This window comes from Ascaphus truei, chromosome 4, assembly GCF_040206685.1.
Source record: "Ascaphus truei isolate aAscTru1 chromosome 4, aAscTru1.hap1, whole genome shotgun sequence".
NCBI lineage: Eukaryota > Metazoa > Chordata > Amphibia > Anura > Ascaphidae > Ascaphus > Ascaphus truei.
Window position 1 is genome coordinate 422418272 of NC_134486.1, and position 27509 is coordinate 422445780.

Genomic DNA, 27509 nt, shown 5'->3' on the forward strand with positions numbered 1-27509 from the left:
TAAATCACAGCTATACACAGCAGGAGAGGGGATATCGCACGTCTCATTCACTCCTAAATCACAGCTGCACACAGCAGGAGAGGGGATATAACACGTCTCATTCACTCCTAAATCACAGCTGCACACAGCAGGAGAGGGGATATCGCACGTCTCACTCCTAAATCACAGCTGCACACAGCAGGAGAGGGGATATCGCACGTCTCACTCACTCCTAAATCACAGCTGCACACAGCAGGAGAGGGGATATCGCACGTCTCACTCCTAAATCACAGCTGCACACAGCAGGAGAGGGATATCGCACGTCCCACTCACTCCTAAATCACAGCTGCACACAGCAGGAGAGGGGATATAACACGTCTCATTCACTCCTAAATCACAGCTGCACACAGCAGGAGAGGGATATCGCACGTCTCACTCACTCCTATATCACAGCTGCACACAGCAGGAGAGGTGATATAACACGTCTCATTCACTCCTAAATCACAGCTGCACACAGCAGGAGAGGGGATATCACACATCTCACTCCTAAATCACAGCTGCACACAGCAGGAGAGGGGATATCGCACGTCTCACTCCTAAATCACAGCTGTACACAGCAGGAGAGGGGATATCGCACGTCTCACTCACTCCTAAATCACAGCTGCACACAGCAGGAGAGGGGATATCGCACGTCTCACTCACTCGTAAATCACAGCTGCACACAGCAGGAGAGGGGATATCGCACGCTCACTCACTCCTAAATCACAGCAGGAGAGGGGATATCACACGTCTCATTCACTCCTAAATCACAGCTGCACACAGCAGGAGAGGGAATATCGCACGTCTCACTCCTAAATCACAGCTGCACACAGCAGGAGAGGGGATATCGCACGTCTCATTCACTCCTAAATCACAGTTGCACACAGCAGGAGAGGGGATATCGCACGTCTCACTCACTCCTAAATCACAGCTGCACACAGCAGGAGAGGGATATCGCACGTCCCACTCACTCCTAAATCACAGCTGCACACAGCAGGAGAGGGGATATAACACGTCTCATTCACTCCTAAATCACAGCTGCACACAGCAGGAGAGGGATATCGCACGTCTCATTCACTCCTAAATCACAGCTGCACACAGCAGGAAAGGGGATATCGCACGTTTCACTCACTCCTAAATCACAGCTGCGCACAGCAGGAGAGGGATATCACACGTCCCACTCACTCCTAAATCACAGCTGCACACAGCAGGAGAGGGATATCGCACGTCTCACTCACTCATAAATCACAGCTGCACACAGCAGGAGAGGGGATATCGCACGTCTCATTCACTCCTAAATCACAGCTGCACACAGCAGGAGAGGGGATATCGCAAGTCTAACTCCTAAATCACAGCTGCACACAGCAGGAGAGGGATATCACACGTCTCATTCACTCCTAAATCACAGCTGCACACAGCAGGAGGGGATATCGCACGTCTCACTCACTCCTAAATCACAGCTGCACACAGCAGGAGAGGGGATATCGCACGTCTCATTCCTAAATCACAGCTGCACACAGCAGGAGGGGATATCGCACGTCTCACTCACTCCTAAATCACAGCTGCACACAGCAGGAGAGGGGATATCGCACGTCTCATTCCTAAATCACAGCTGCACACAGCAGGAGAGGGGATATCGCACGTCCCACTCACTCCTAAATCACAGCTGCACACAGCAAGAGAGGGGATATCACACGTCTCATTCACTCCTAAATCACAGCTGCACTGTCACATCCGCAGCTACTCCAGTCACGGACCGCCTCGCTGACGCGTCACACGGCGTTCCTATGCGCACACGCACGGCTAGGGCAGTACACGCACGCTCAGTGAGAAGCTGCCAACACCTCCCACTGGGAGGGAACTCGGCCGTACACCCGCGTGACGTCAGCGCTCCGCGACGCGCATCGCGCACGCGCGCGGGTTGCTCGGCAACCAAGGCAATCACCAGGAAAGCATGACCTGCAGGCTGTTTCTAATTACTGCTGCTCGGACACCATTGGAGGACCGGACCACACCCTTGCAAGGTAATTGGATCCTCCCTGCATATATACCTGCTCCTGTCTGGCATTCCTTGCTGAGCATAAACTCCTGTTTATGCATTGTGCTCACCGCTGCTGTCTAGTTTTGTCTTGAACTTTGTCTGTCCTGTTTGACCCTGCCTGTTACTTGGATTTCTACACTCTCCAGCACTTTGACCCCGGCTTCGTTACTCGACTACTCTACCTTCTATTACCCAGGACCTTGGCTACGAAACTCTACCTACCCGGACTCCCCAACCCTGGAACACGGCAAGTACCCTGACTACCCTGACCTCTCCAACCCTACGACGCGGTACGACTAGGACTACGCATTCCGGACAGGACTGCGTGGTTGTGGGTCGGTGCCTTTCTATCCCCACCTCAGCCCCGCGGTCTTCCGTCCTGTTTGTGGTGAGCGCAGCGTGACAATATGCTCAGCCCAACAAACATGGACGCCGCTGAGGTGGCCCAACGCTTAGACACCCATGAGGAATGCTTCCGGCAACTTACCGGCTCATTTACACACAAGGAACAACTAGTTTCCCAACTTAAACAAGACGTGGATACCCTGACTGAACAAGTTAGACGTTTAACTGTATCTACCACCAACCCCGTCCCACTCGCAGCCACTCCTGCACTTATCACACCTACCTCCGAACCACGACTACCTGCGCCCAACCGATATGCAGGGGATCCCAGCGGTTGTCGGGGGTTTCTGAATTAGTGCTTCATACAGTTTGAGCTAATGCCCTCTCACTTTCCTTCTTCACGAACAAAGGTCGCATACATAATCTCCCTGCTGACTGACGCCGCCCTGGCATGGGCTTCTCCTATTTGGGAGCAACGCCCAGATTTGATCTCTGACCTCACACTCTTCATCACCGAATTCAGAAGGGTGTTTGACACCCCAGGGCGTAGGGTTACGGCTGCATCCACTCTGCTTAATATTTCTCAGGGAGACCGTACTGTGGCTCGTTATGCTCTGGACTTCTGGACGGTGGCGGCCGAGACCGCCTGGAACGATGTGGCTCTATCTGCAGTCTTCTGGCAGGGCCTGTCCGAACGGTTGAAGGATGAATTAGCAGCTCTGGATCGTCCCGCTGGACTGGAGGACCTGATAGACCTGTGCATCCGGATGGATCAGCGCCTCCAAGAGAGAAGGAAGGAAAGAAACAAACACCCCCGAGGTATACAATCATCTTCCTTTTCCACCATAGGTCCTCTACTCTCCACAACTCCCGTCCTAGATGAACCCATGCAGCTGGGAGGGACTAGCCTTTCGCCTATCGAGAGGCAACGAAGAAGACGAGCGGGACTATGCCTCTACTGTGGCAATAACGGCCACCTGGTATTCAACTGTCCGCTGAAGCCGGGAAACGCCAAAGCCCAGTGAGTATAAGGAGGATCACGCTGGGCACTGCAACTTTTCCCCCTCCTCAACCCTCTACGAGGTTTTATCTACCGATCTCCATATCCGGTGAGACCTTCACAGTACAGACACGGGCCTTTCTGGATTCGGGGTCAGGAGGAAACTTCGTGGACCAAAAGTTCGCCTTCAAGAATAAAATACCGTTGGTACCCAAAGATCGACCGGTAGGTCTTGAAGCCATTGACGGACGACCATTGCAGCCCGCGATCATTTCCTTACAAACCATACCCCTTAACATCATGACTAGCGACTTTCACTCCGAGACTATAACCTTTGATGTCATTCACACCCCCTCCTCGAACATCATTCTGGGACTTCCGTGGCTCCGGATCCACAATCCTGTCATTGACTGGACAGAGGCCACGCCACTTCGTTGGAGTTCTTTTTGCTTGGAACATTGCATGTCTGCTCCAAAGGCAGTGGCAGGACTGGAGGTCACGGATCCTGACAGGGTACGGCTGCCGGGGATATACGAAGATTTCCGCGATGTCTTTGACAAACGTCAAGCAGAAGAACTTCAGCCACATCGTGCGTACGATTGCCCAATCGATCTTCTACCCGGTACCATGCCCCCGAGAGGAGGATCAGACCCATTGTCCATACCTGAGACTCAGGCTATGAGACTATATATCCAGGAGAATCTTCAGAGGGGGTTCATTCGTAAATCCTCATCACCTGCGGGGGCGGGTTTTTTCTTCGTCAAGAAGAGGGACGGAACCCTCAGACCCTGCATAGACTATCGCAGTCTCAACAAACTTACCATAAAGAACCGCTACCCCCTTCCATTAATAACAGAATTGTTTGACAAACTCCAAGGAGCTAAGATCTTCACCAAGCTGGATCTCAGAGGCGCCTATAATCTGGTCAGAATCAGACAGGGAGACGAATGGAAGACAGCATTCAATACTCGCGACGGGCATTACGAGTACCGAGTTATGCCGTTTGGGTTGTGCAATGCCCCTGCGGTCTTCCAAGACTTTGTTAATGACATCTTTAGAGACCTTCTGGACCGTCATGTGATTGTATACCTGGATGATATATTAATTTTTTCCAGATCCATGCCGGAACATACTACTCACGTCAAACAAGTCTTGCAGCGCTTAAGAGAGAACCACTTATTTGCTAAGCTTGAGAAATGCCATTTCCACCAAAGATCTACCTCATTTCTCGGCTATATTATATTGGACACTGGACTCGCTATGGACCCCAGCAAGGTCAAAGCTGTACTCGAATGGCCCTGTCCTCTCTCCCTCAAGGCTATCCAAAGGTTCCTCGGCTTCGCCAACTATTACCGGAGGTTCATTCAAGGATTCTCATCGGTAGTAGCACCCATCACGGCGCTCACTCAGAAAGGAGCTGACCCTACTAATTGGTCTAACGAAGCTCTCCAGGCCTTCGAGAGGATAAAGACGGCATTCGCCTCAGCACCCATCTTGGTACACCCAGATCCTTCATTACCATTTTCCTTAGAGGTAGACGCCTCCGATATAGGAGCAGGTGCTATACTCTCCCAGAGAAAGAATCCTCAAGCTCCACTTCACCCCTGTGCGTATTTTTCTAAAAAATTTTCCTCCGCTCAAAGGAATTATGACGTGGGTAACCGGGAGCTCCTCGCGATCAAACTGGCCTTGGAGGAGTGGAGACATCTACTGGAGGGTACGGAGACACCTGTCACAATATTAACAAACCATAAGAACCTACTGTACATTGAGGGAGCACGGCGACTCGGGTCTCGCCAGGCAAGATGGTCCTTATTCTTTACACGCTTCAACTTCCTCATTTCATATATCCCAGGCTCTAAGAACATTAAAGCTGACGCGTTGTCTCGACAGTTCCTGGTAGAGGATAGCAGGGTGGAACAGCAGGAGACCATTCTTCCATCCACTTGCATTGTGGCAGCCAGTACTTTCAACGCCTTGCCTGATATTACCAAGGCTCAAAACAACATCCCAGCAGGACTCAAGGTTCCAGAGGATCGTTTGTTCACTCCACTTCTTTACCAGAGGAGAGTCATGGAGTGGGGACATTCATCCAAGACAGCTGGTCATCCTGGCACCAAAAGAACTACTGAGCTCATCGAACGCACGTTCTGGTGGCCCAACATGCGGAGGGACATACGAGCTTTTGTATCTTCATGCACTATTTGTGCACGGAACAAGACGCCACACAACAGACCTGCGGGTCTTCTTCATCCATTACCGATCCCGGAACGTCCATGGACACACATATCTATGGACTTTATTGTTGAGTTGCCTAAATCTAGAGGCATGGACACCATACTCGTAGTGGTGGACAGGTTTTCAAAACAGGCACACTTCATTCCCATGAAAGGTCTACCCACCGGCATCAATGTTGTCCGACGTTTTCATCAGGGAGATCTTCAGGTTACATGGTACTCCCCGGAACATAGTATCTAACAGAGGATCCCAATTTATTTCACGATTCTGGAGAGCGTTCTGTAAGAGTCTGGACGTCACACTACATTTCTCGTCAGGCTATCACCCCCAGACCAATGGGCAAACTGAACGCACCAATCAGTCTCTGGAACAATTTTTAAGGTGTTTTGTTGCTGATACTCAAGACGACTGGGCAGAACTTCTTCCATGGGCAGAATTCTCCCATAACAATCTTCGGAATGAATCATCTCAACAATCACCATTCATGATCAACTACGGGTTCCATCCTTCTGCGCTCCCTTCTCTTATCTCGAAGTCTGGAGTCCCGGCCGCAGAGGACAAGATCCTTCACTTACAAGACTTATGGCAGAAGATCCATCTAAACCTACAGCACGCTGGTAGACTACAGAAGAGACAAGCGGATCGTCACCGAAGAGAGGTCCCAGGGTACTCTGTAGGACAAAGGGTCTGGTTATCCACCAAAAACATTCGTTTAAAGGTAACTTCACCCAAACTGGCACCACGCTTCATTGGCCCCTTCCGCATCACTAAAAGGATCAACCCAGTAGCCTATCGGCTAGAACTGCCTAAATCTATGAGAATTCCCTCTGTTTTTCACTCCTCCCTTCTAAAACCATACCTTCAAGACTCTTCCTCCAAGGGGCAACCTAAACCGCCACAAACTATACTGGTAGAGGGTCAAATAGAATACGAGGTACAGACTATCCTCGACTCTAGGATGTCCAGAGGAGGATTGCAATATCTCGTACACTGGAGAGGCTATGGCCCGGAGGAGAGAGAGTGGATTCCTCATCGTCAGGTACATGCCAACCGTCTCATTTATGCCTTCCACCGTAGGTACCCGGAAAAACCATCTCTGGGTCGCCCGGAGGTCTCCCCTCAAGGGGGGGATACTGTCACATCCGCAGCTACTCCAGTCACGGACCGCCTCGCTGACGCGTCACACGGCGTTCCTATGCGCACACGCACGGCTAGGGCAGTACACGCACGCTCAGTGAGAAGCTGCCAACACCTCCCACTGGGAGGGAACTCGGCCGTACACCCGCGTGACGTCAGCGCTCCGCGACGCGCATCGCGCACGCGCGCGGGTTGCTCGGCAACCAAGGCAATCACCAGGAAAGCATGACCTGCAGGCTGTTTCTAATTACTGCTGCTCGGACACCATTGGAGGACCGGACCACACCCTTGCAAGGTAATTGGATCCTCCCTGCATATATACCTGCTCCTGTCTGGCATTCCTTGCTGAGCATAAACTCCTGTTTATGCATTGTGCTCACCGCTGCTGTCTAGTTTTGTCTTGAACTTTGTCTGTCCTGTTTGACCCTGCCTGTTACTTGGATTTCTACACTCTCCAGCACTTTGACCCCGGCTTCGTTACTCGACTACTCTACCTTCTATTACCCAGGACCTTGGCTACGAAACTCTACCTACCCGGACTCTCCAACCCTGGAACACGGCAAGTACCCTGACTACCCTGACCTCTCCAACCCTACGACGCGGTACGACTTGGACTACGCATTCCGGACAGGACTGCGTGGTTGTGGGTCGGTGCCTTTCTATCCCCACCTCAGCCCCGCGGTCTTCCGTCCTGTTTGTGGTGAGCGCAGCGTGACATGCACACAGCAGGAGAGGGGATATCGCACGCTCACTCACTCCTAAATCACAGCAGGAGAGGGGATATCACACGTCTCATTCACTCCTAAATCACAGCTGCACACAGTAGGAGAGGGAATATCGCACGTCTCACTCCTAAATCACAGCTGCACACAGCAGGAGAGGGGATATCGCACGTCTCATTCACTCCTAAATCACAGTTGGACACAGCAGGAGAGGGGATATCGCACGTCTCACTCACTCCTAAATCACAGCTGCACACAGCAGGAGAGGGATATCGCACGTCCCACTCACTCCTAAATCACAGCTGCACACAGCAGGAGAGGGATATTGCACGTCTCATTCACTCCTAAATCACAGCTGCACACAGCAGGAGAGGGGATATCGCACGTCTCACTCACTCCTAAATCACAGCTGCGCACAGCAGGAGAGGGATATCACACGTCCCACTCACTCCTAAATCACAGCTGCACACAGCAGGAGAGGGATATCGCACGTCTCACTCACTCATAAATCACAGCTGCACACAGCAGGAGAGGGGATATCGCACGTCTCATTCACTCCTAAATCACAACTGCACACAGCAGGAGAGGGGATATCGCACGCTCACTCACTCACTCCTAAATCACAGCTGCACACAGCAGGAGAGGGGATATCGCACGTATCATTCACTCCTAAATCACAGCTGCACACAGCAGGAGAGGGGATATCGCAAGTCTAACTCCTAAATCACAGCTGCACACAGCAGGAGAGGGGATATCACACGTCTCATTCACTCCTAAATCACAGCTGCACACAGCAGGAGGGGATATCGCACGTCTCACTCACTCCTAAATCACAGCTGCACACAGCAGGAGAGGGGATATCGCACGTCTCATTCCTAAATCACAGCTGCACACAGCAGGAGGGGATATCGCACGTCTCACTCACTCCTAAATCACAGCTGCACACAGCAGGAGAGGGGATATCGCACGTCTCATTCCTAAATCACAGCTGCACACAGCAGGAGAGGGGATATCGCACGTCCCACTCACTCCTAAATCACAGCTGCACACAGCAGGAGAGGGGATATCGCACGTCTCATTCCTAAATCACAGCTGCACACAGCAGGAGAGGGGATATCGCACGTCCCACTCACTCCTAAATCACAGCTGCACACAGCAAGAGAGGGGATATCGCACGTCTCATTCCTAAATCGCAGCTGCACACAGCAGGAGGGGATATCGCACGTCTCACTCACTCCTAAATCACAGCTGCACACAGCAGGAGAGGGGATATCGCACGTCTCATTCCTAAATCACAGCTGCACACAGCAGGAGAGGGGATATCGCACGTCCTACTCACTCCTAAATCACAGCTGCACACAGCAGGAGAGGGGATATCGCACGTCCTACTCACTCCTAAATCACAGCTGCACACAGCAAGAGAGGGGATATCACACGTCTCATTCACTCCTAAATCACAAAAACAATGATAAGTGCTCGTGCAACATCAAATTAATATCAAAGTGACTTACACAATGCTGTGAGAAAAAAGCAGCTAGGTGACAATAATGACAGGTATTTCCAAACCTGATATACACAGTGAACAAACAAATATAAAGTCCCCAGCGCTAAAGTCCAAGATACCGTGATCTTTAAGGCAGTCTCTAGTCTTTAAGATGGTAGTTGGGCTCTGGTTTAGATGCTCCAGATGGGATGATGTCCTTGATGTAGATGGATTCACCGTCTGAAATAACAGATAAGCAGACACACCTGATTGCGCAGTGTGTTACAGCAATCAGAGCCCTATCTGAGATGTGAAAGAATCCTACTCACATAATAAACGCCAAAATATTCAGTGGAGAGGATCTGTGCTTGCTCCCCTTCTAATCCGCTCCTCACACGAACCCCACGTGGAGACAGCTTACTGGGGACAGCTTACAGGGTACACCCTCTATCCTCAATGGCGTCGGGGATGCGTCCGTTATGACACCTCCACCAATGTGAGACAGGAATATGTACAAGATAGTGTAGTATGAACAGACCTTTATTCCTTAAAACACTATAAAACGTGATAAAATACACTCACATGGTGCAATAACAGATGGTATTGCTCAATATGCCGTCCGCAGCTTGCATTTCCTGATACCACACCGGAGAGAATCACTGCACACAGACACGCTGTCGACTTGGCGTGTGACGTCAGTGCTATAGGAAGCTCTCCCTGCGGCAGGACTACAATGGCTGGGATGGTTCAAAAGACTAAGCTCCTCCTCCCTACGCGTTTCGTGACACGTGGTCACTTCGTCAGGGGATGGTGGAGCTTAGTGTGTGATGCCTTATATGCAAACCCAGATGGAGAGATACTCCTACTGGGGGTGGGGCTTAGCTGCAATGTCGGTCAAGGGGGATCAGCTCTGTCACTAACAGCGCGATCGGGGTTAATGCCTTGCCAATATTAAACATATATACCCACATAATGTGCAATAAATGGGAACAATACAATGAATAAATTAAGAACAAATAAAAATAATAAAACAATCATACTTACATATAAACAGCCATGTATTACCATGGTATAGATCACATATTTATAAAATTAATAAATTCAATATGCAATCCCTGAATGTTTTACATAAAATATCCCACTCTGCTTAACTGGGATAAATTAAGAGTCCTTCAAAAAGGCTGCAAGGTCAAAATCAATGTTAAGGCCTAGGGGGGTCAAGGTCTTAAGTGTGTAAATCCAATAACTTTCTCTTTTGGAGACTGTATTGAGCCTGTCCCCCCCACGCCAACTACTTTTGGGATTATCAATCCCTATACATACTAAACCTTCTGGACTCTGATGGTGATGTAGTCTGAAATGGTTTGAGACACTGTGTGTCTCGAGACCCCTCTTAATGTTGTAAACGTGTTCAGCGAACCTTCGTTTGAGGGGTCTCCCAGTGCGGCCCACATATTGGAGTCCGCATGGGCATTCCAGCAAATAGACACAGAAGTTGGTTTTACAATTGATGAAGGTTTTTATGTTAAAGTTTTTTCCTGTCACATTAGATTTAAAAGTCTTTGTTTTTTTACTGTGTTTACAACCGATGCAACTTTGGCATGTATAGTAGCCTTTAAGATCATTTAACCATGTAACATGGTGATCTCTCAGGCCATCTAACGGACAGCTAGGTGATAAGGAGGATTTCAAATTCTTTGCTCTTTTAAACACTATTTTAGGTTTACTGGGTAGGATGCTCTTAAGGATTGGATCTCTTTGGAGAATGCCCCAATGTTTGATCAGCGTCTTAGATATGATGGGAGCTATACCACTATACTGTGTGATGAAAAAGGGAAACTTAGCCTGACCATTCTCAGCCATTTTCTCTTTTTCACACAGCAAGGACGCTCTATCGGTATTATTAACCTCTTTGATCGCAAGATCCAATTCATGATTTTTATACTCCCGTTCAATGAATTTAGTTTTCAACTCCTTAATTTGCTGTTGGTACACGGAGTTTTCCGAACAATTCCTCTTAATTCTAAGTGCTTGCCCCTTGGGGATGTTACGCAACCAATTGGGGTGGTGGTGACTGGATGCCAAAAGGTAAGTGTTGGCATCTACTTCTTTATGGAAGGTTTTAGTGTGGATGATGCCATTTACTACATAAAGGGAGAGGTCAAGAAAGTTTATTGAAGTTCTATCCTGATTGAACGTGAATCTAAGATTCCGCGTATTGTCGTTCAAATATAATTTGAATTCCTCCAGTCGGTCCAGTGGCCCCCTCCAGACACACAGCACATCGTCGATGTATCTTTTCCAGAGCACCAAGTTTGCACCAAATGGGTTGGAGGACCTGATATGGTCCTCCTCCCAAATAGACATAAACAGATTTGCATAATTTATATTTGTTTGTTCACTCCTAAATCACAGCTGCACACAGCAGGAGAGGGGATATCGCATGTCTCACTCCTAAATCACAGCTGCACACAGCAGGAGAGGGGATATCGCATGTCTCACTCCTAAATCACAACTGCACTCACTCTCTCTGTCTCTCTCACTCTCAGAGTTTGGGCGCTGGCTCCGTATTGAAGTTCAAGGGAAGGGCCCCTGTGCTCGCCGCAGGCAGTGTTGCTGCATCGTGGGGGATAAGATCCTGCTCTTCGGGGGCACCAGGTAACAAGGGGCGGGGCTTCTACAGGGGCACCGGGTAACAAGGGGCGTGGCTTCTACAGGGACACCAGGTAACAAGGGGCGTGGCTTCTACAGGGACACCAGGTAACAAGGGGCGTGGCTTCTACAGGGACACCAGGTAACAAGGGGCGTGGCTTCTACAGGGACACCAGGTAACAAGGGGCGGGGCTTCTACAGGGACACCAGGTAACAAGGGGCGTGGCTTCTACAGGGACACCAGGTAACAAGGGGCGTGGCTTCTACAGGGGCACCAGGTAACAAGGGGCGTGGCTTCTACAGGGGCACCAGGTAGCAAGGGGCGGGGCTTCTACAGGGGCACCAGGTAACAAGGGGCGTGGCTTCTACAGGGGCACCAGGTAACAAGGGGCGTGGCTTCTACAGGGGCACCAGGTAACAAGGGGCGGGGCTTCTACAGGGGCACCAGGTAACAAGGGGCGGGGCTTCTACAGGGGCACCAGGTAACAAGGGGCGGGGCTTCTACAGGGGCACCGGGTAACAAGGGGCGGGGCTTCTACAGGGGCACCAGGTAACAAGGGGCGTGGCTTCTACAGGGGCACCAGGTAACAAGGGGCGTGGCTTCTACAGGGGCACCGGGTAACAAGGGGCGGGGCTTCTACAGGGGCACCAGGTAACAAGGGGCGTGGCTTCTACAGGGGCACCAGGTAACAAGGGGCGGGGCTTCTACAGGGGCACCGGGTAACAAGGGGCGGGGCTTCTACAGGGGCACCAGGTAACAAGGGGCGTGGCTTCTACAGGGACACCAGGTAACAAGGGGCGTGGCTTCTACAGGGGCACCAGGTAACAAGGGGCGGGGCTTCTACAGGGGCACCAGGTAGCAAGGGGCGTGGCTTCTACAGGGGCACCAGGTAACAAGGGGCGGGGCTTCTACAGGGACACCAGGTAACAAGGGGCGTGGCTTCTACAGGGGCACCAGGTAACAAGGGGCGGGGCTTCTACAGGGGCACCAGGTAACAAGGGGCGGGGCTTCTACAGGGGCACCAGGTAACAAGGGGCGGGGCTTCTACAGGGGCACCGGGTAACAAGGGGCGTGGCTTCTACAGGGACACCAGGTAACAAGGGGCGTGGCTTCTACAGGGACACCGGGTAACAAGGGGCGTGGCTTCTACAGGGGCACCGGGTAACAAGGGGCGTGGCTTCTACAGGGGCACCGGGTAACAAGGGGCGGGGCTTCTACAGGGGCACCAGGTAACAAGGGGCGTAGCTTCTACAGGGGCACCAGGTAACAAGGGGCGTGGCTTCTACAGGGGCACCGGGTAACAAGGGGCGTGGCTTCTACAGGGGCACCAGGTAACAAGGGGCGGGGCTTCTACAGGGGCACCAGGTAACAAGGGGCGTGGCTTCTACAGGGGCACCAGGTAACAAGGGGCGGGGCTTCTACAGGGGCACCAGGTAACAAGGGGCGTAGCTTCTACAGGGGCACCAGGTAACAAGGGGCGGGGCTTCTACAGGGACACCGGGTAACAAGGGGCGTGGCTTCTACAGGGGCACCAGGTAACAAGGGGCGGGGCTTCTACAGGGGCACCGGGTAACAAGGGGCGGGGCTTCTACAGGGACACCAGGTAACAAGGGGCGGGGCTTCTACAGGGGCACCAGGTAACAAGGGGCGGGGCTTCTACAGGGGCACCGGGTAACAAGGGGCGGGGCTTCTACAGGGACACCAGGTAGCAAGGGGCGTGGCTTCTACAGGGGCACCAGGTAACAAGGGGCGGGGCTTCTACAGGGGCACCAGGTAGCAAGGGGCGGGGCTTCTACAGGGGCACCAGGTAACAAGGGGCGTGGCTTCTACAGGGACACCAGGTAACAAGGGGCGGGGCTTCTACAGGGACACCAGATAACAAGGGGCGTGGCTTCTACAGGGGCACCAGGTAACAAGGGGCGTGGCTTCTACAGGGGCACCGGGTAACAAGGGGCGGGGCTTCTACAGGGGCACCAGGTAACAAGGGGCGTGGCTTCTACAGGGGCACCGGGTAACAAGGGGCGGGGCTTCTACAGGGGCACCGGGTAACAAGGGGCGTGGCTTCTACAGGGACACCAGGTAACAAGGGGCGTGGCTTCTACAGGGGCACCAGGTAGCAAGGGGCGGGGCTTCTACAGGGGCACCAGGTAACAAGGGGCGTGGCTTCTACAGGGGCACCGGGTAACAAGGGGCGGGGCTTCTACAGGGACACCAGGTAACAAGGGGCGGGGCTTCTACAGGGGCACCAGGTAACAAGGGGCGGGGCTTCTACAGGAGCACCAGGTAGCAAGGGGCGGGGCTTCTACAGGGGCACCGGGTAACAAGGGGCGGGGCTTCTACAGGGGCACCAGGTAACAAGGGGCGGGGCTTCTACAGGAGCACCAGGTAACAAGGGGCGGGGCTTCTACAGGGGCACCAGGTAACAAGGGGCGTGGCTTCTACAGGGGCACCAGGTAACAGGGGGCGGGGCTTCTACAGGGGCACCAGGTAACAAGGGGCGGGGCTTCTACAGGGGCACCGGGTAACAAGGGGCGTGGCTTCTACAGGGGCACCAGGTAACAAGGGGCGTGGCTTCTACAGGGGCACCAGGTAACAGGGGGCGGGGCTTCTACAGGGGCACCAGGTAACAAGGGGCGTGGCTTCTACAGGGGCACCGGGTAACAAGGGGCGGGGCTTCTACAGGGGCACCAGGTAACAAGGGGCGGGGCTTCTACAGGGGCACCAGGTAACAAGGGGCGGGGCTTCTACAGGGGCACCAGGTAACAAGGGGCGGGGCTTCTACAGGGACACCAGGTAACAAGGGGCGTGGCTTCTACAGGGGCACCAGGTAACAGGGGGCGGGGCTTCTACAGGGGCACCAGGTAACAAGGGGCGGGGCTTCTACAGGGGCACCGGGTAACAAGGGGCGTGGCTTCTACAGGGGCACCAGGTAACAAGGGGCGTGGCTTCTACAGGGGCACCAGGTAACAAGGGGCGTGGCTTCTACAGGGGCACCAGGTAACAAGGGGCGTGGCTTCTACAGGGGCACCAGGTAACAGGGGGCGGGGCTTCTACAGGGGCACCAGGTAACAAGGGGCGTGGCTTCTACAGGGGCACCAGGTAACAAGGGGCGTGGCTTCTACAGGGACACCAGGTAACAAGGGGCGGGGCTTCTACAGGGGCACCGGGTAACAAGGGGCGGGGCTTCTACAGGGGCACCAGGTAACAAGGGGCGTGGCTTCTACAGGGGCACCAGGTAACAAGGGGCGGGGCTTCTACAGGGGCACCAGGTAACAAGGGGCGGGGCTTCTACAGGGGCACCAGGTAGCAAGGGGCGGGGCTTCGACAGGGGCACCAGGTAACAAGGGGCGGGGCTTCTACAGGGACACCAGGTAACAAGGGGCGTGGCTTCTACAGGGGCACCAGGTAACAAGGGGCGGGGCTTCTACAGGGGCACCAGGTAACAAGGGGCGGGGCTTCTACAGGGGCACCGGGTAACAAGGGGCGGGGCTTCTACAGGGGCACCAGGTAACAAGGGGCGGGGCTTCTACAGGGGCACCGGGTAACAAGGGGCGGGGCTTCTACAGGGGCACCAGGTAACAAGGGGCGGGGCTTCTACAGGGGCACCAGGTAACAAGGGGCGTGGCTTCTACAGGGGCACCAGGTAACAAGGGGCGTGGCTTCTACAGGGACACCAGGTAACAAGGGGCGGGGCTTCTACAGGGGCACCGGGTAACAAGGGGCGGGGCTTCTACAGGGGCACCAGGTAACAAGGGGCGTGGCTTCTACAGGGGCACCAGGTAACAAGGGGCGGGGCTTCTACAGGGGCACCAGGTAACAAGGGGCGGGGCTTCTACAGGGGCACCAGGTAGCAAGGGGCGGGGCTTCGACAGGGGCACCAGGTAACAAGGGGCGGGGCTTCTACAGGGACACCAGGTAACAAGGGGCGTGGCTTCTACAGGGGCACCAGGTAACAAGGGGCGGGGCTTCTACAGGGGCACCAGGTAACAAGGGGCGGGGCTTCTACAGGGGCACCGGGTAACAAGGGGCGGGGCTTCTACAGGGGCACCAGGTAACAAGGGGCGGGGCTTCTACAGGGGCACCGGGTAACAAGGGGCGGGGCTTCTACAGGGGCACCAGGTAACAAGGGGCGGGGCTTCTACAGGGGCACCAGGTAACAAGGGGCGTGGCTTCTACAGGGGCACCAGGTAACAAGGGGCGGGGCTTCTACAGGGGCACCGGGTAACAAGGGGCGGGGCTTCTACAGGGGCACCAGGTAACAAGGGGCGGGGCTTCTACAGGGACACCAGGTAACAAGGGGCGTGGCTTCTACAGGGACACCAGGTAACAAGGGGCGTGGCTTCTACAGGGGAACCAGGTAACAAGGGGCGGGGCTTCTACAGGGGCACCAGGTAACAAGGGGCGGGGCTTCTACAGGGGCACCAGGTAACAAGGGGCGTGGCTTCTACAGGGGCACCAGGTAACAAGGGGCGGGGCTTCTACAGGGGCACCAGGTAACAAGGGGCGGGGCTTCTACAGGGGCACCAGGTAACAAGGGGCGGGGCTTCTACAGGGACACCAGGTAACAAGGGGCGTGGCTTCTACAGGGGCACCAGGTAACAAGGGGCGGGGCTTCTACAGGGACACCAGGTAACAAGGGGCGGGGCTTCTACAGGGGCACCGGGTAACAAGGGGCGGGGCTTCTACAGGGGCACCAGGTAACAAGGGGCGTGGCTTCTACAGGGGCACCGGGTAACAAGGGGCGTGGCTTCTACAGGGGCACCAGGTAACAAGGGGCGTGGCTTCTACAGGGGCACCAGGTAACAAGGGGCGTGGCTTCTACAGGGACACCAGGTAACAAGGGGCGTGGCTTCTACAGGGACACCAGGTAACAAGGGGCGTGGCTTCTACAGGGGCACCAGGTAACAAGGGGCGGGGCTTCTACAGGGGCACCGGGTAACAAGGGGCGGGGCTTCTACAGGGGCACCAGGTAACAAGGGGCGGGGCTTCTACAGGGGCACCGGGTAACAAGGGGCGGGGCTTCTACAGGGGCACCAGGTAACAAGGGGCGGGGCTTCTACAGGGGCACCAGGTAACAAGGGGCGGGGCTTCTACAGGGGCACCGGGTAACAAGGGGCGGGGCTTCTACAGGGGCACCAGGTAACAAGGGGCGGGGCTTCTACAGGGGCACCGGGTAACAAGGGGCGGGGCTTCTACAGGGGCACCAGGTAACAAGGGGCGTGGCTTCTACAGGGGCACCAGGTAACAAGGGGCGGGGCTTCTACAGGGGCACCAGGTAACAAGGGGCGCGGCTTCTACAGGGGCACCAGGTAACAAGGGGCGTGGCTTCTACAGGGACACCGGGTAACAAGGGGCGTGGCTTCTACAGGGGCACCGGGTAACAAGGGGCGGGGCTTCTACAGGGGCACCGGGTAACAAGGGGCGGGGCTTCTACAGGGGCACCAGGTAACAAGGGGCGGGGCTTCTACAGGGGCACCGGGTAACAAGGGGCGTGGCTTCTACAGGGGCACCAGGTAACAAGGGGCGGGGCTTCTACAGGGGCACCAGGTAACAAGGGGCGTGGCTTCTACAGGGACACCAGGTAACAAGGGGCGGGGCTTCTACAGGGGCACCAGGTAACAAGGGGCGGGGCTTCTACAGGGGCACCAGGTAACAAGGGGCGGGGCTTCTACAGGGGCACCGGGTAACAAGGGGCGGGGCTTCTACAGGGGCACCGGGTAACAAGGGGCGGGGCTTCTACAGGAGCACCAGGTAACAAGGGGCGGGGCTTCTACAGGGGCACCAGGTAACAAGGGGCGGGGCTTCTACAGGGGCACCAGGTAACAGGGGCGGGGCTTCTACAGGGGCACCAGGTAACAAGGGGCGTGGCTTCTACAGGGGCACCAGGTAACAAGGGGCGTGGCTTCTACAGGGACACCAGGTAACAAGGGGCGTGGCTTCTACAGGGGCACCAGGTAACAAGGGGCGGGGCTTCTACAGGGGCACCAGGTAACAAGGGGCGGGGCTTCTACAGGAGCACCAGGTAACAAGGGGCGGGGCTTCTACAGGGGCACCAGGTAACAAGGGGCGCGGTTGTACAGTATTACAGGTGTGTATATAATAAGGTGTCTGTGTGTCGGTGACGTGTTACAGGTGTGTATATAATAAGGTGCCTGTGGGTCGGTGACGTGTTACAGGTGTGTATATGATAAGGGCCTGTGGGTTGGTGACGTGTTACAGGTGTGTATATAATAAGGGCCTGTGGGTCGGTGACGTGTTACAGGTGTGTATATAATAAGGTGCCTGTGGGTCGGTGACGTGTTACAGGAGTGTATATAATAAGGTGTCTGTGGGTCAGTGACGTGTTACAGGTGTGTGTATAATAAGGTGTCTGTGGGTTGGTGACGTGTTACAGGTGTGTATATAATAAGGTGCCTGTGGGTCGGTGACATTACAGGTGTGTATATAATAAGGTGCCTGTGGGTCGGTGACGTGTTACAGGTGTGTATATAATAAGGGCCTGTGGGTCGGTGACGTGTTACAGGTGTGTATATAATAAGGGCCTGTGGGTCGGTGACGTGTTACAGGTGTGTATATAATAAGGGCCTGTGAGTCGGTGACGTGTTACAGGTGTGTATATAATAAGGGCCTGTGGGTCGGTGACATGTTACAGGTGTGTATATAATAAGGGCTTGTGGGTCGGTGACGTGTTACAGGTGTGTATATAATAAGGGCCTGTGGGTCGGTGACGTGTTACAGGTGTGTATATAATAAGGGCCTGTGGGTCGGTGACATGTTACAGGTGTGTATATAATAAGGGCTTGTGGGTCGGTGACGTGTTACAGGTGTGTATATAATAAGGGCCTGTGGGTCGGTGACATGTTACAGGTGTGTGTATAATAAGGTGTCTGTGGGTCGGTGACGTGTTACAGGTGTGTATATAATAAGGTGTCTGTGGGTCGGTGACGTGTTACAGGTGTGTATATAATAAGGGCCTGTGGGTCGGTGACGTGTTACAGGTGTGTGTATAATAAGGGCCTGTGGGTCGGTGACGTGTTACAGGTGTGTATATAATAAGGTGTCTGTGGGTCGGTGACGTGTTACAGGTGTGTATATAATAAGGTGTCTGTGGGTCGGTGACATGTTACAGGTGTGTATATAATAAGGTGTCTGTGGGTCGGTGACGTGTTACAGGTGTGTGTATAATAAGGGCCTGTGGGTCGGTGACGTGTTACAGGTGTGTATATAATAAGGTGTCTGTGGGTCGGTGACGTGTTACAGGTGTGTATATAATAAGGTGTCTGTGGGTCGGTGACGTGTTACAGGTGTGTATATAATAAGGTGCCTGTGGGTCGGTGACGTGTTACAGGTGTGTATATAATAAGGGCCTGTGGGTCGGTGACGTGTTACAGGTGTGTATATAATAAGGGCCTGTGGGTCGGTGACGTGTTACAGGTGTGTATATAATAAGGTACCTGTGGGTCGGTGACATGTTACAGGTGTGTATATAATAAGGGCCTGTGGGTCGGTGACGTGTTACAGGTGTGTATATAATAAGGGCCTGTGGGTCGGTGACGTGTTACAGGTGTGTATATAATAAGGGCCTGTGGGTCGGTGACGTGTTACAGGTGTGTATATAATAAGGGCCTGTGGGTCGGTGACGTGTTACAGGTGTGTATATAATAAGGTGCCTGTGGGTCGGTGACGTGTTACAGGTGTGTATATAATAAGGGCCTGTGGGTCGGTGACGTGTTACAGGTGTGTATATAATAAGATGTCTGTGGGTCGGTGACGTGTTACAGGTGTGTATATAATAAGGTGCCTGTGGGTCGGTGACGTGTTACAGGTGTGTATATAATAAGATGTCTGTGGGTCGGTGACGTGTTACAGGTGTGTATATAATAAGGTGCCTGTGGGTCGGTGACGTGTTACAGGTGTGTATATAATAAGGTGCCTGTGGGTCGGTGACGTGTTACAGGTGTGTATATAATAAGGGCCTGTGGGTTGGTGACGTGTTACAGGTGTGTATATAATAAGGTGTCTGTGGGTCGGTGACGTTACAGGTGTGTATATAATAAGGGCCTGTGGGTCGGTGACGTGTTACAGGTGTGTATATAATAAGATGTCTGTGGGTCGGTGACGTGTTACAGGTGTGTATATAATAAGGTGCCTGTGGGTCGGTGACGTGTTACAGGTGTGTATATAATAAGGTGCCTGTGGGTCGGTGACATGTTACAGGTGTGTATATAATAAGGGCCTGTGGGTCGGTGACGTGTTACAGGTGTGTATATAATAAGGGCCTGTGGGTCGGTGACGTGTTACAGGTGTGTATATAATAAGGTGCCTGTGGGTCGGTGACGTGTTACAGGTGTGTATATAATAAGGTGTCTGTGGGTCGGTGACGTGTTACAGGTGTGTATATAATAAGGTGTCTGTGGGTCGGTGACATGTTACAGGTGTGTATATAATAAGGTGCCGGTGAGTCGGTGACGTGTTACAGGTGTGTATATAATAAGGTGTCTGTGGGTCGGTGACGTGTTACAGGTGTGTATATAATAAGGTGCCTGTGAGTCGGTGACGTGTTACAGGTGTGTATATAATAAGGTGCCTGTGGGTTGATGACGTGTTACAGGTGTGTATATAATAAGGTGTCTGTGGGTCGGTGACGTGTTACAGGTGTGTATATAATAAGGTGCCTGTGGGTCGGTGACGTGTTACAGGTGTGTATATAATAAGGGCCTGTGGGTCGGTGACGTGTTACATGTGTGTATATAATAAGGTGCCTGTGGGTCGGTGACGTGTTACAGGTGTGTATATAATAAGGTGCCTGTGGGTTGATGACGTGTTACAGGTGTGTATATAATAAGGTGCCTGTGGGTCGGTGACGTGTTACAGGTGTGTATATAATAATGGCCTGTGGGTCGGTGACGTGTTACAGGTGTGTATATAATAAGGGCCTGTGGGTCGGCGACGTGTTACAGGTGTGTATATAATAAGGTGCCTGTGGGTCGGTGACGTGTTACAGGTGTGTATATAATAAGGTGTCTGTGGGTCGGTGACGTGTTACAGGTGTGTATATAATAAGGTGCCTGTGGGTCGGTAACGTGTTACAGGTGTGTATATAATAAGGTGCCTGTGGGTCGGTGACGTGTTACAGGTGTGTATATAATAAGGTGCCTGTGGGTCGGTGACGTGTTACAGGTGTGTATATAATAAGGTGCCTGTGGGTCGGTGACGTGTTACAGGTGTGTATATAATAAGGTGCCTGTGGGTCGGTGACGTGTTACAGGTGTGTATATAATAAGGTGCCTGTGGGTCGGTGACGTGTTACAGGTGTGTATATAATAAGGGCCTGTGGGTCGGTGACGTGTTACAGGTGTGTATATAATAATGGCCTGTGGGTCAGTGACGTGTTACAGGTGTGTATATAATAAGGGCCTGTGGGTCGGTGACGTGTTACAGGTGTGTATATAATAAGGTGCCTGTGGGTCGGTAACGTGTTACAGGTGTGTATATAATAAGGTGTCTGTGGGTCGGTGACATGTTACAGGTGTATATATAATAAGGGCCTGTGGGTCGGTGACGTGTTACAGGTGTGTATATAATAAGGTGCCTGTGGGTCGGTGACGTGTTACAGGTGTGTATATAATAATGGCCTGTGGGTCGGTGACGTGTTACAGGTGTGTATATAATAAGGGCCTGTGGGTCGGCGACGTGTTACAGGTGTGTATATAATAAGGTGCCTGTGGGTCGGTGACGTGTTACAGGTGTGTATATAATAAGGTGTCTGTGGGTCGGTAACGTGTTACAGGTGTGTATATAATAATGGCCTGTGGGTCGGTGACGTGTTACAGGTGTGTATATAATAATGGCCTGTGGGTCGGTGACGTGTTACAGGTGTGTATATAATAAGGGTCTGTGGGTCGGTGACGTGTTACAGGTGTGTATATAATAAGGGTCTGTGGGTCGGTGACGTGTTACAGGTGTGTATATAATAAGGTGCCTGTGGGTCGGTGACGTGTTACAGGTGTGTATATAATAAGGTGTCTGTGGGTCGGTGACGTGTTACAGGTGTGTATATAATAAGGTGTCTGTGGGTCGGTGACGTGTTACAGGTGTGTATATAATAAGGTGTCTGTGGGTCGGTGACGTGTTACAGGTGTGTATATAATAAGGGCCTGTGGGTCGGTGACGTGTTACAGGTGTGTATATAATAAGGGCCTGTGGGTCGGTGACGTGTTACAGGTGTGTATATAATAAGGTGCCTGTGGGTCGGTGACGTGTTACAGGTGTGTATATAATAAGGGCCTGTGGGTCGGTGACGTGTTACAGGTGTGTATATAATAAGGTGCCTGTGGGTCGGTGACATGTTACAGGTGTGTATATAATAAGGTGCCTGTGGGTCGGTGACGTGTTACAGGTGTGTATATAATAAGGGCCTGTGGGTCGGTGACGTGTTACAGGTGTGTATATAATAAGGTGCCTGTGGGTCGGTGACGTGTTACAGGTGTGTATATAATAAGGGCCTGTGGGTCGGTGACGTGTTACAGGTGTGTGTATATAATAAGGTGTCTGTGGGTCGGTGACGTGTTACAGGTGTGTGTATATAATAAGGTGCCTGTGGGTCGGTGACGTGTTACAGGTGTGTATATAATAAGGTGCCTGTGGGTCGGTAACGTGTTACAGGTGTGTATATAATAAGGTGTCTGTGGGTCGGTGACATGTTACAGGTGTGTATATAATAAGGTGTCTGTGGGTCGGTGACGTGTTACAGGTGTGTATATAATAAGGGCCTGTGGGTCGGTGACGTGTTACAGGTGTGTATATAATAAGGTGCCTGTGGGTCGGTGACGTGTTACAGGTGTGTATATAATAAGGTGCCTGTGGGTCGGTGACGTGTTACAGGTGTGTATATAATAAGGGCCTGTGGGTCGGTGACGTGTTACAGGTGTGTATATAATAAGGTGCCTGTGGGTCGGTGACATGTTACAGGTGTGTATATAATAAGGTGCCTGTGGGTCGGTGACGTGTTACAGGTGTGTATATAATAAGGGCCTGTGGGTCGGTGACGTGTTACAGGTGTGTGTATATAATAAGGTGCCTGTGGGTCGGTGACGTGTTACAGGTGTGTATATAATAAGGGCCTGTGGGTCGGTGACGTGTTACAGGTGTGTATATAATAAGGGCCTGTGGGTCGGTGACGTGTTACAGGTGTGTATATAATAAGGGCCTGTGGGTCGGTGACGTGTTACAGGTGTGTATATAATAAGGTGCCTGTGGGTCGGTGACGTGTTACAGGTGTGTGTATAATAAGGTGCCTGTGGGTCGGTGACGTGTTACAGGTGTGTATATAATAAGGTGCCTGTGGGTCGGTGACGTGTTACAGGTGTGTATATAATAAGGTGTCTGTGGGTCGGTGACGTGTTACATGTGTGTATATAATAAGGGCCTGTGGGTCGGTGACGTGTTACAGGTGTGTATATAATAAGGGCCTGTGGGTCGGTGACGTGTTACAGGTGTGTATATAATAATGGCCTGTGGGTCGGTGACGTGTTACAGGTGTGTGTATAATAAGGTGCCTGTGGGTCGGTGACGTGTTACAGGTGTGTATATAATAAGATGTCTGTGGGTCGGTGACGTGTTACAGGTGTGTATATAATAATGGCCTGTGGGTCGGTGACGTGTTACAGGTGTGTATATAATAAGATGTCTGTGGGTCGGTGACGTGTTACAGGTGTGTATATAATAAGGTGCCTGTGGGTCGGTGACGTGTTACAGGTGTGTATATAATAAGATGTCTGTGGGTCGGTGACGTGTTACAGGTGTGTATATAATAAGGGCCTGTGGGTCGGTGACGTGTTACAGGTGTGTATATAATAAGGGCCTGTGGGTCGGTGACGTGTTACAGGTGTGTATATAATAAGATGTCTGTGGGTCGGTGACGTGTTACAGGTGTGTATATAATAAGGTGCCTGTGGGTCGGTGACGTGTTACAGGTGTGTATATAATAAGGTGCCTGTGGGTCGGTGACGTGTTACAGGTGTGTATATAATAAGGGCCTGTGGGTTGGTGACGTGTTACAGGTGTGTATATAATAAGGTGTCTGTGGGTCGGTGACGTTACAGGTGTGTATATAATAAGGGCCTGTGGGTCGGTGACGTGTTACAGGTGTGTATATAATAAGATGTCTGTGGGTCGGTGACGTGTTACAGGTGTGTATATAATAAGGTGCCTGTGGGTCGGTGACGTGTTACAGGTGTGTATATAATAAGGTGCCTGTGGGTCGGTGACATGTTACAGGTGTGTATATAATAAGGGCCTGTGGGTCGGTGACGTGTTACAGGTGTGTATATAATAAGGGCCTGTGGGTCGGTGACGTGTTACAGGTGTGTATATAATAAGGTGCCTGTGGGTCGGTGACGTGTTACAGGTGTGTATATAATAAGGTGTCTGTGGGTCGGTGACGTGTTACAGGTGTGTATATAATAAGGTGTCTGTGGGTCGGTGACATGTTACAGGTGTGTATATAATAAGGTGCCGGTGAGTCGGTGACGTGTTACAGGTGTGTATATAATAAGGTGTCTGTGGGTCGGTGACGTGTTACAGGTGTGTATATAATAAGGTGCCTGTGAGTCGGTGACGTGTTACAGGTGTGTATATAATAAGGTGCCTGTGGGTTGATGACGTGTTACAGGTGTGTATATAATAAGGTGTCTGTGGGTCGGTGACGTGTTACAGGTGTGTATATAATAAGGTGCCTGTGGGTCGGTGACGTGTTACAGGTGTGTATATAATAAGGGCCTGTGGGTCGGTGACGTGTTACATGTGTGTATATAATAAGGTGCCTGTGGGTCGGTGACGTGTTACAGGTGTGTATATAATAAGGTGCCTGTGGGTTGATGACGTGTTACAGGTGTGTATATAATAAGGTGCCTGTGGGTCGGTGACGTGTTACAGGTGTGTATATAATAATGGCCTGTGGGTCGGTGACGTGTTACAGGTGTGTATATAATAAGGGCCTGTGGGTCGGCGACGTGTTACAGGTGTGTATATAATAAGGTGCCTGTGGGTCGGTGACGTGTTACAGGTGTGTATATAATAAGGTGTCTGTGGGTCGGTGACGTGTTACAGGTGTGTATATAATAAGGTGCCTGTGGGTCGGTAACGTGTTACAGGTGTGTATATAATAAGGTGCCTGTGGGTCGGTGACGTGTTACAGGTGTGTATATAATAAGGTGCCTGTGGGTCGGTGACGTGTTACAGGTGTGTATATAATAAGGTGCCTGTGGGTCGGTGACGTGTTACAGGTGTGTATATAATAAGGGCCTGTGGGTCGGTGACGTGTTACAGGTGTGTATATAATAAGGTGCCTGTGGGTCGGTGACGTGTTACAGGTGTGTATATAATAAGGGCCTGTGGGTCGGTGACGTGTTACAGGTGTGTATATAATAATGGCCTGTGGGTCAGTGACGTGTTACAGGTGTGTATATAATAAGGGCCTGTGGGTCGGTGACGTGTTACAGGTGTGTATATAATAAGGTGCCTGTGGGTCGGTAACGTGTTACAGGTGTGTATATAATAAGGTGTCTGTGGGTCGGTGACATGTTACAGGTGTATATATAATAAGGGCCTGTGGGTTGATGACGTGTTACAGGTGTGTATATAATAAGGTGCCTGTGGGTCGGTGACGTGTTACAGGTGTGTATATAATAATGGCCTGTGGGTCGGTGACGTGTTACAGGTGTGTATATAATAAGGGCCTGTGGGTCGGCGACGTGTTACAGGTGTGTATATAATAAGGTGCCTGTGGGTCGGTGACGTGTTACAGGTGTGTATATAATAAGGTGTCTGTGGGTCGGTAACGTGTTACAGGTGTGTATATAATAATGGCCTGTGGGTCGGTGACGTGTTACAGGTGTGTATATAATAATGGCCTGTGGGTCGGTGACGTGTTACAGGTGTGTATATAATAAGGGTCTGTGGGTCGGTGACGTGTTACAGGTGTGTATATAATAAGGGTCTGTGGGTCGGTGACGTGTTACAGGTGTGTATATAATAAGGTGCCTGTGGGTCGGTGACGTGTTACAGGTGTGTATATAATAAGGTGTCTGTGGGTCGGTGACGTGTTACAGGTGTGTATATAATAAGGTGTCTGTGGGTCGGTGACGTGTTACAGGTGTGTATATAATAAGGGCCTGTGGGTCGGTGACGTGTTACAGGTGTGTATATAATAAGGGCCTGTGGGTCGGTGACGTGTTACAGGTGTGTATATAATAAGGTGCCTGTGGGTCGGTGACGTGTTACAGGTGTGTATATAATAAGGGCCTGTGGGTCGGTGACGTGTTACAGGTGTGTATATAATAAGGTGCCTGTGGGTCGGTGACATGTTACAGGTGTGTATATAATAAGGTGCCTGTGGGTCGGTGACGTGTTACAGGTGTGTATATAATAAGGGCCTGTGGGTCGGTGACGTGTTACAGGTGTGTATATAATAAGGTGCCTGTGGGTCGGTGACGTGTTACAGGTGTGTATATAATAAGGGCCTGTGGGTCGGTGACGTGTTACAGGTGTGTGTATATAATAAGGTGTCTGTGGGTCGGTGACGTGTTACAGGTGTGTGTATATAATAAGGTGCCTGTGGGTCGGTGACGTGTTACAGGTGTGTATATAATAAGGTGCCTGTGGGTCGGTAACGTGTTACAGGTGTGTATATAATAAGGTGTCTGTGGGTCGGTGACATGTTACAGGTGTGTATATAATAAGGTGTCTGTGGGTCGGTGACGTGTTACAGGTGTGTATATAATAAGGGCCTGTGGGTCGGTGACGTGTTACAGGTGTGTATATAATAAGGTGCCTGTGGGTCGGTGACGTGTTACAGGTGTGTATATAATAAGGTGCCTGTGGGTCGGTGACGTGTTACAGGTGTGTATATAATAAGGGCCTGTGGGTCGGTGACGTGTTACAGGTGTGTATATAATAAGGTGCCTGTGGGTCGGTGACATGTTACAGGTGTGTATATAATAAGGTGCCTGTGGGTCGGTGACGTGTTACAGGTGTGTATATAATAAGGGCCTGTGGGTCGGTGACGTGTTACAGGTGTGTGTATATAATAAGGTGCCTGTGGGTCGGTGACGTGTTACAGGTGTGTATATAATAAGGGCCTGTGGGTCGGTGACGTGTTACAGGTGTGTATATAATAAGGGCCTGTGGGTCGGTGACGTGTTACAGGTGTGTATATAATAAGGGCCTGTGGGTCGGTGACGTGTTACAGGTGTGTATATAATAAGGTGCCTGTGGGTCGGTGACGTGTTACAGGTGTGTGTATAATAAGGTGTCTGTGGGTCGGTGACGTGTTACATGTGTGTATATAATAAGGGCCTGTGGGTCGGTGACGTGTTACAGGTGTGTATATAATAAGGGCCTGTGGGTCGGTGACGTGTTACAGGTGTGTATATAATAATGGCCTGTGGGTCGGTGACGTGTTACAGGTGTGTGTATAATAAGGTGCCTGTGGGTCGGTGACGTGTTACAGGTGTGTATATAATAAGATGTCTGTGGGTCGGTGACGTGTTACAGGTGTGTATATAATAATGGCCTGTGGGTCGGTGACGTGTTACAGGTGTGTATATAATAAGATGTCTGTGGGTCGGTGACGTGTTACAGGTGTGTATATAATAAGGTGCCTGTGGGTCGGTGACGTGTTACAGGTGTGTATATAATAAGATGTCTGTGGGTCGGTGACGTGTTACAGGTGTGTATATAATAAGGGCCTGTGGGTCGGTGACGTGTTACAGGTGTGTATATAATAAGGGCCTGTGGGTCGGCGACGTGTTACAGGTGTGTATATAATAAGGTGCCTGTGGGTCGGTGACGTGTTACAGGTGTGTATATAA

At 51.8% G+C, this 27509-nt stretch overlaps 1 protein-coding gene across 1 annotated transcript in view; it reads left to right on the forward strand.

The window, feature by feature from the left end:
* The first annotated feature begins 5799 nt into the window (after positions 1-5799).
* The window catches only part of RRP36 (ribosomal RNA processing 36), a 150857-nt gene continuing 129147 nt past the window's right edge, over positions 5800-27509 (forward strand). Inside the window, exon 1 of the mRNA XM_075598838.1 lies at positions 5800-6300. Within this exon, the coding sequence (XP_075454953.1) occupies positions 5815-6300 (486 nt within the window). The 5' untranslated portion in view covers positions 5800-5814. The remainder of the gene's footprint in view (positions 6301-27509) is intronic.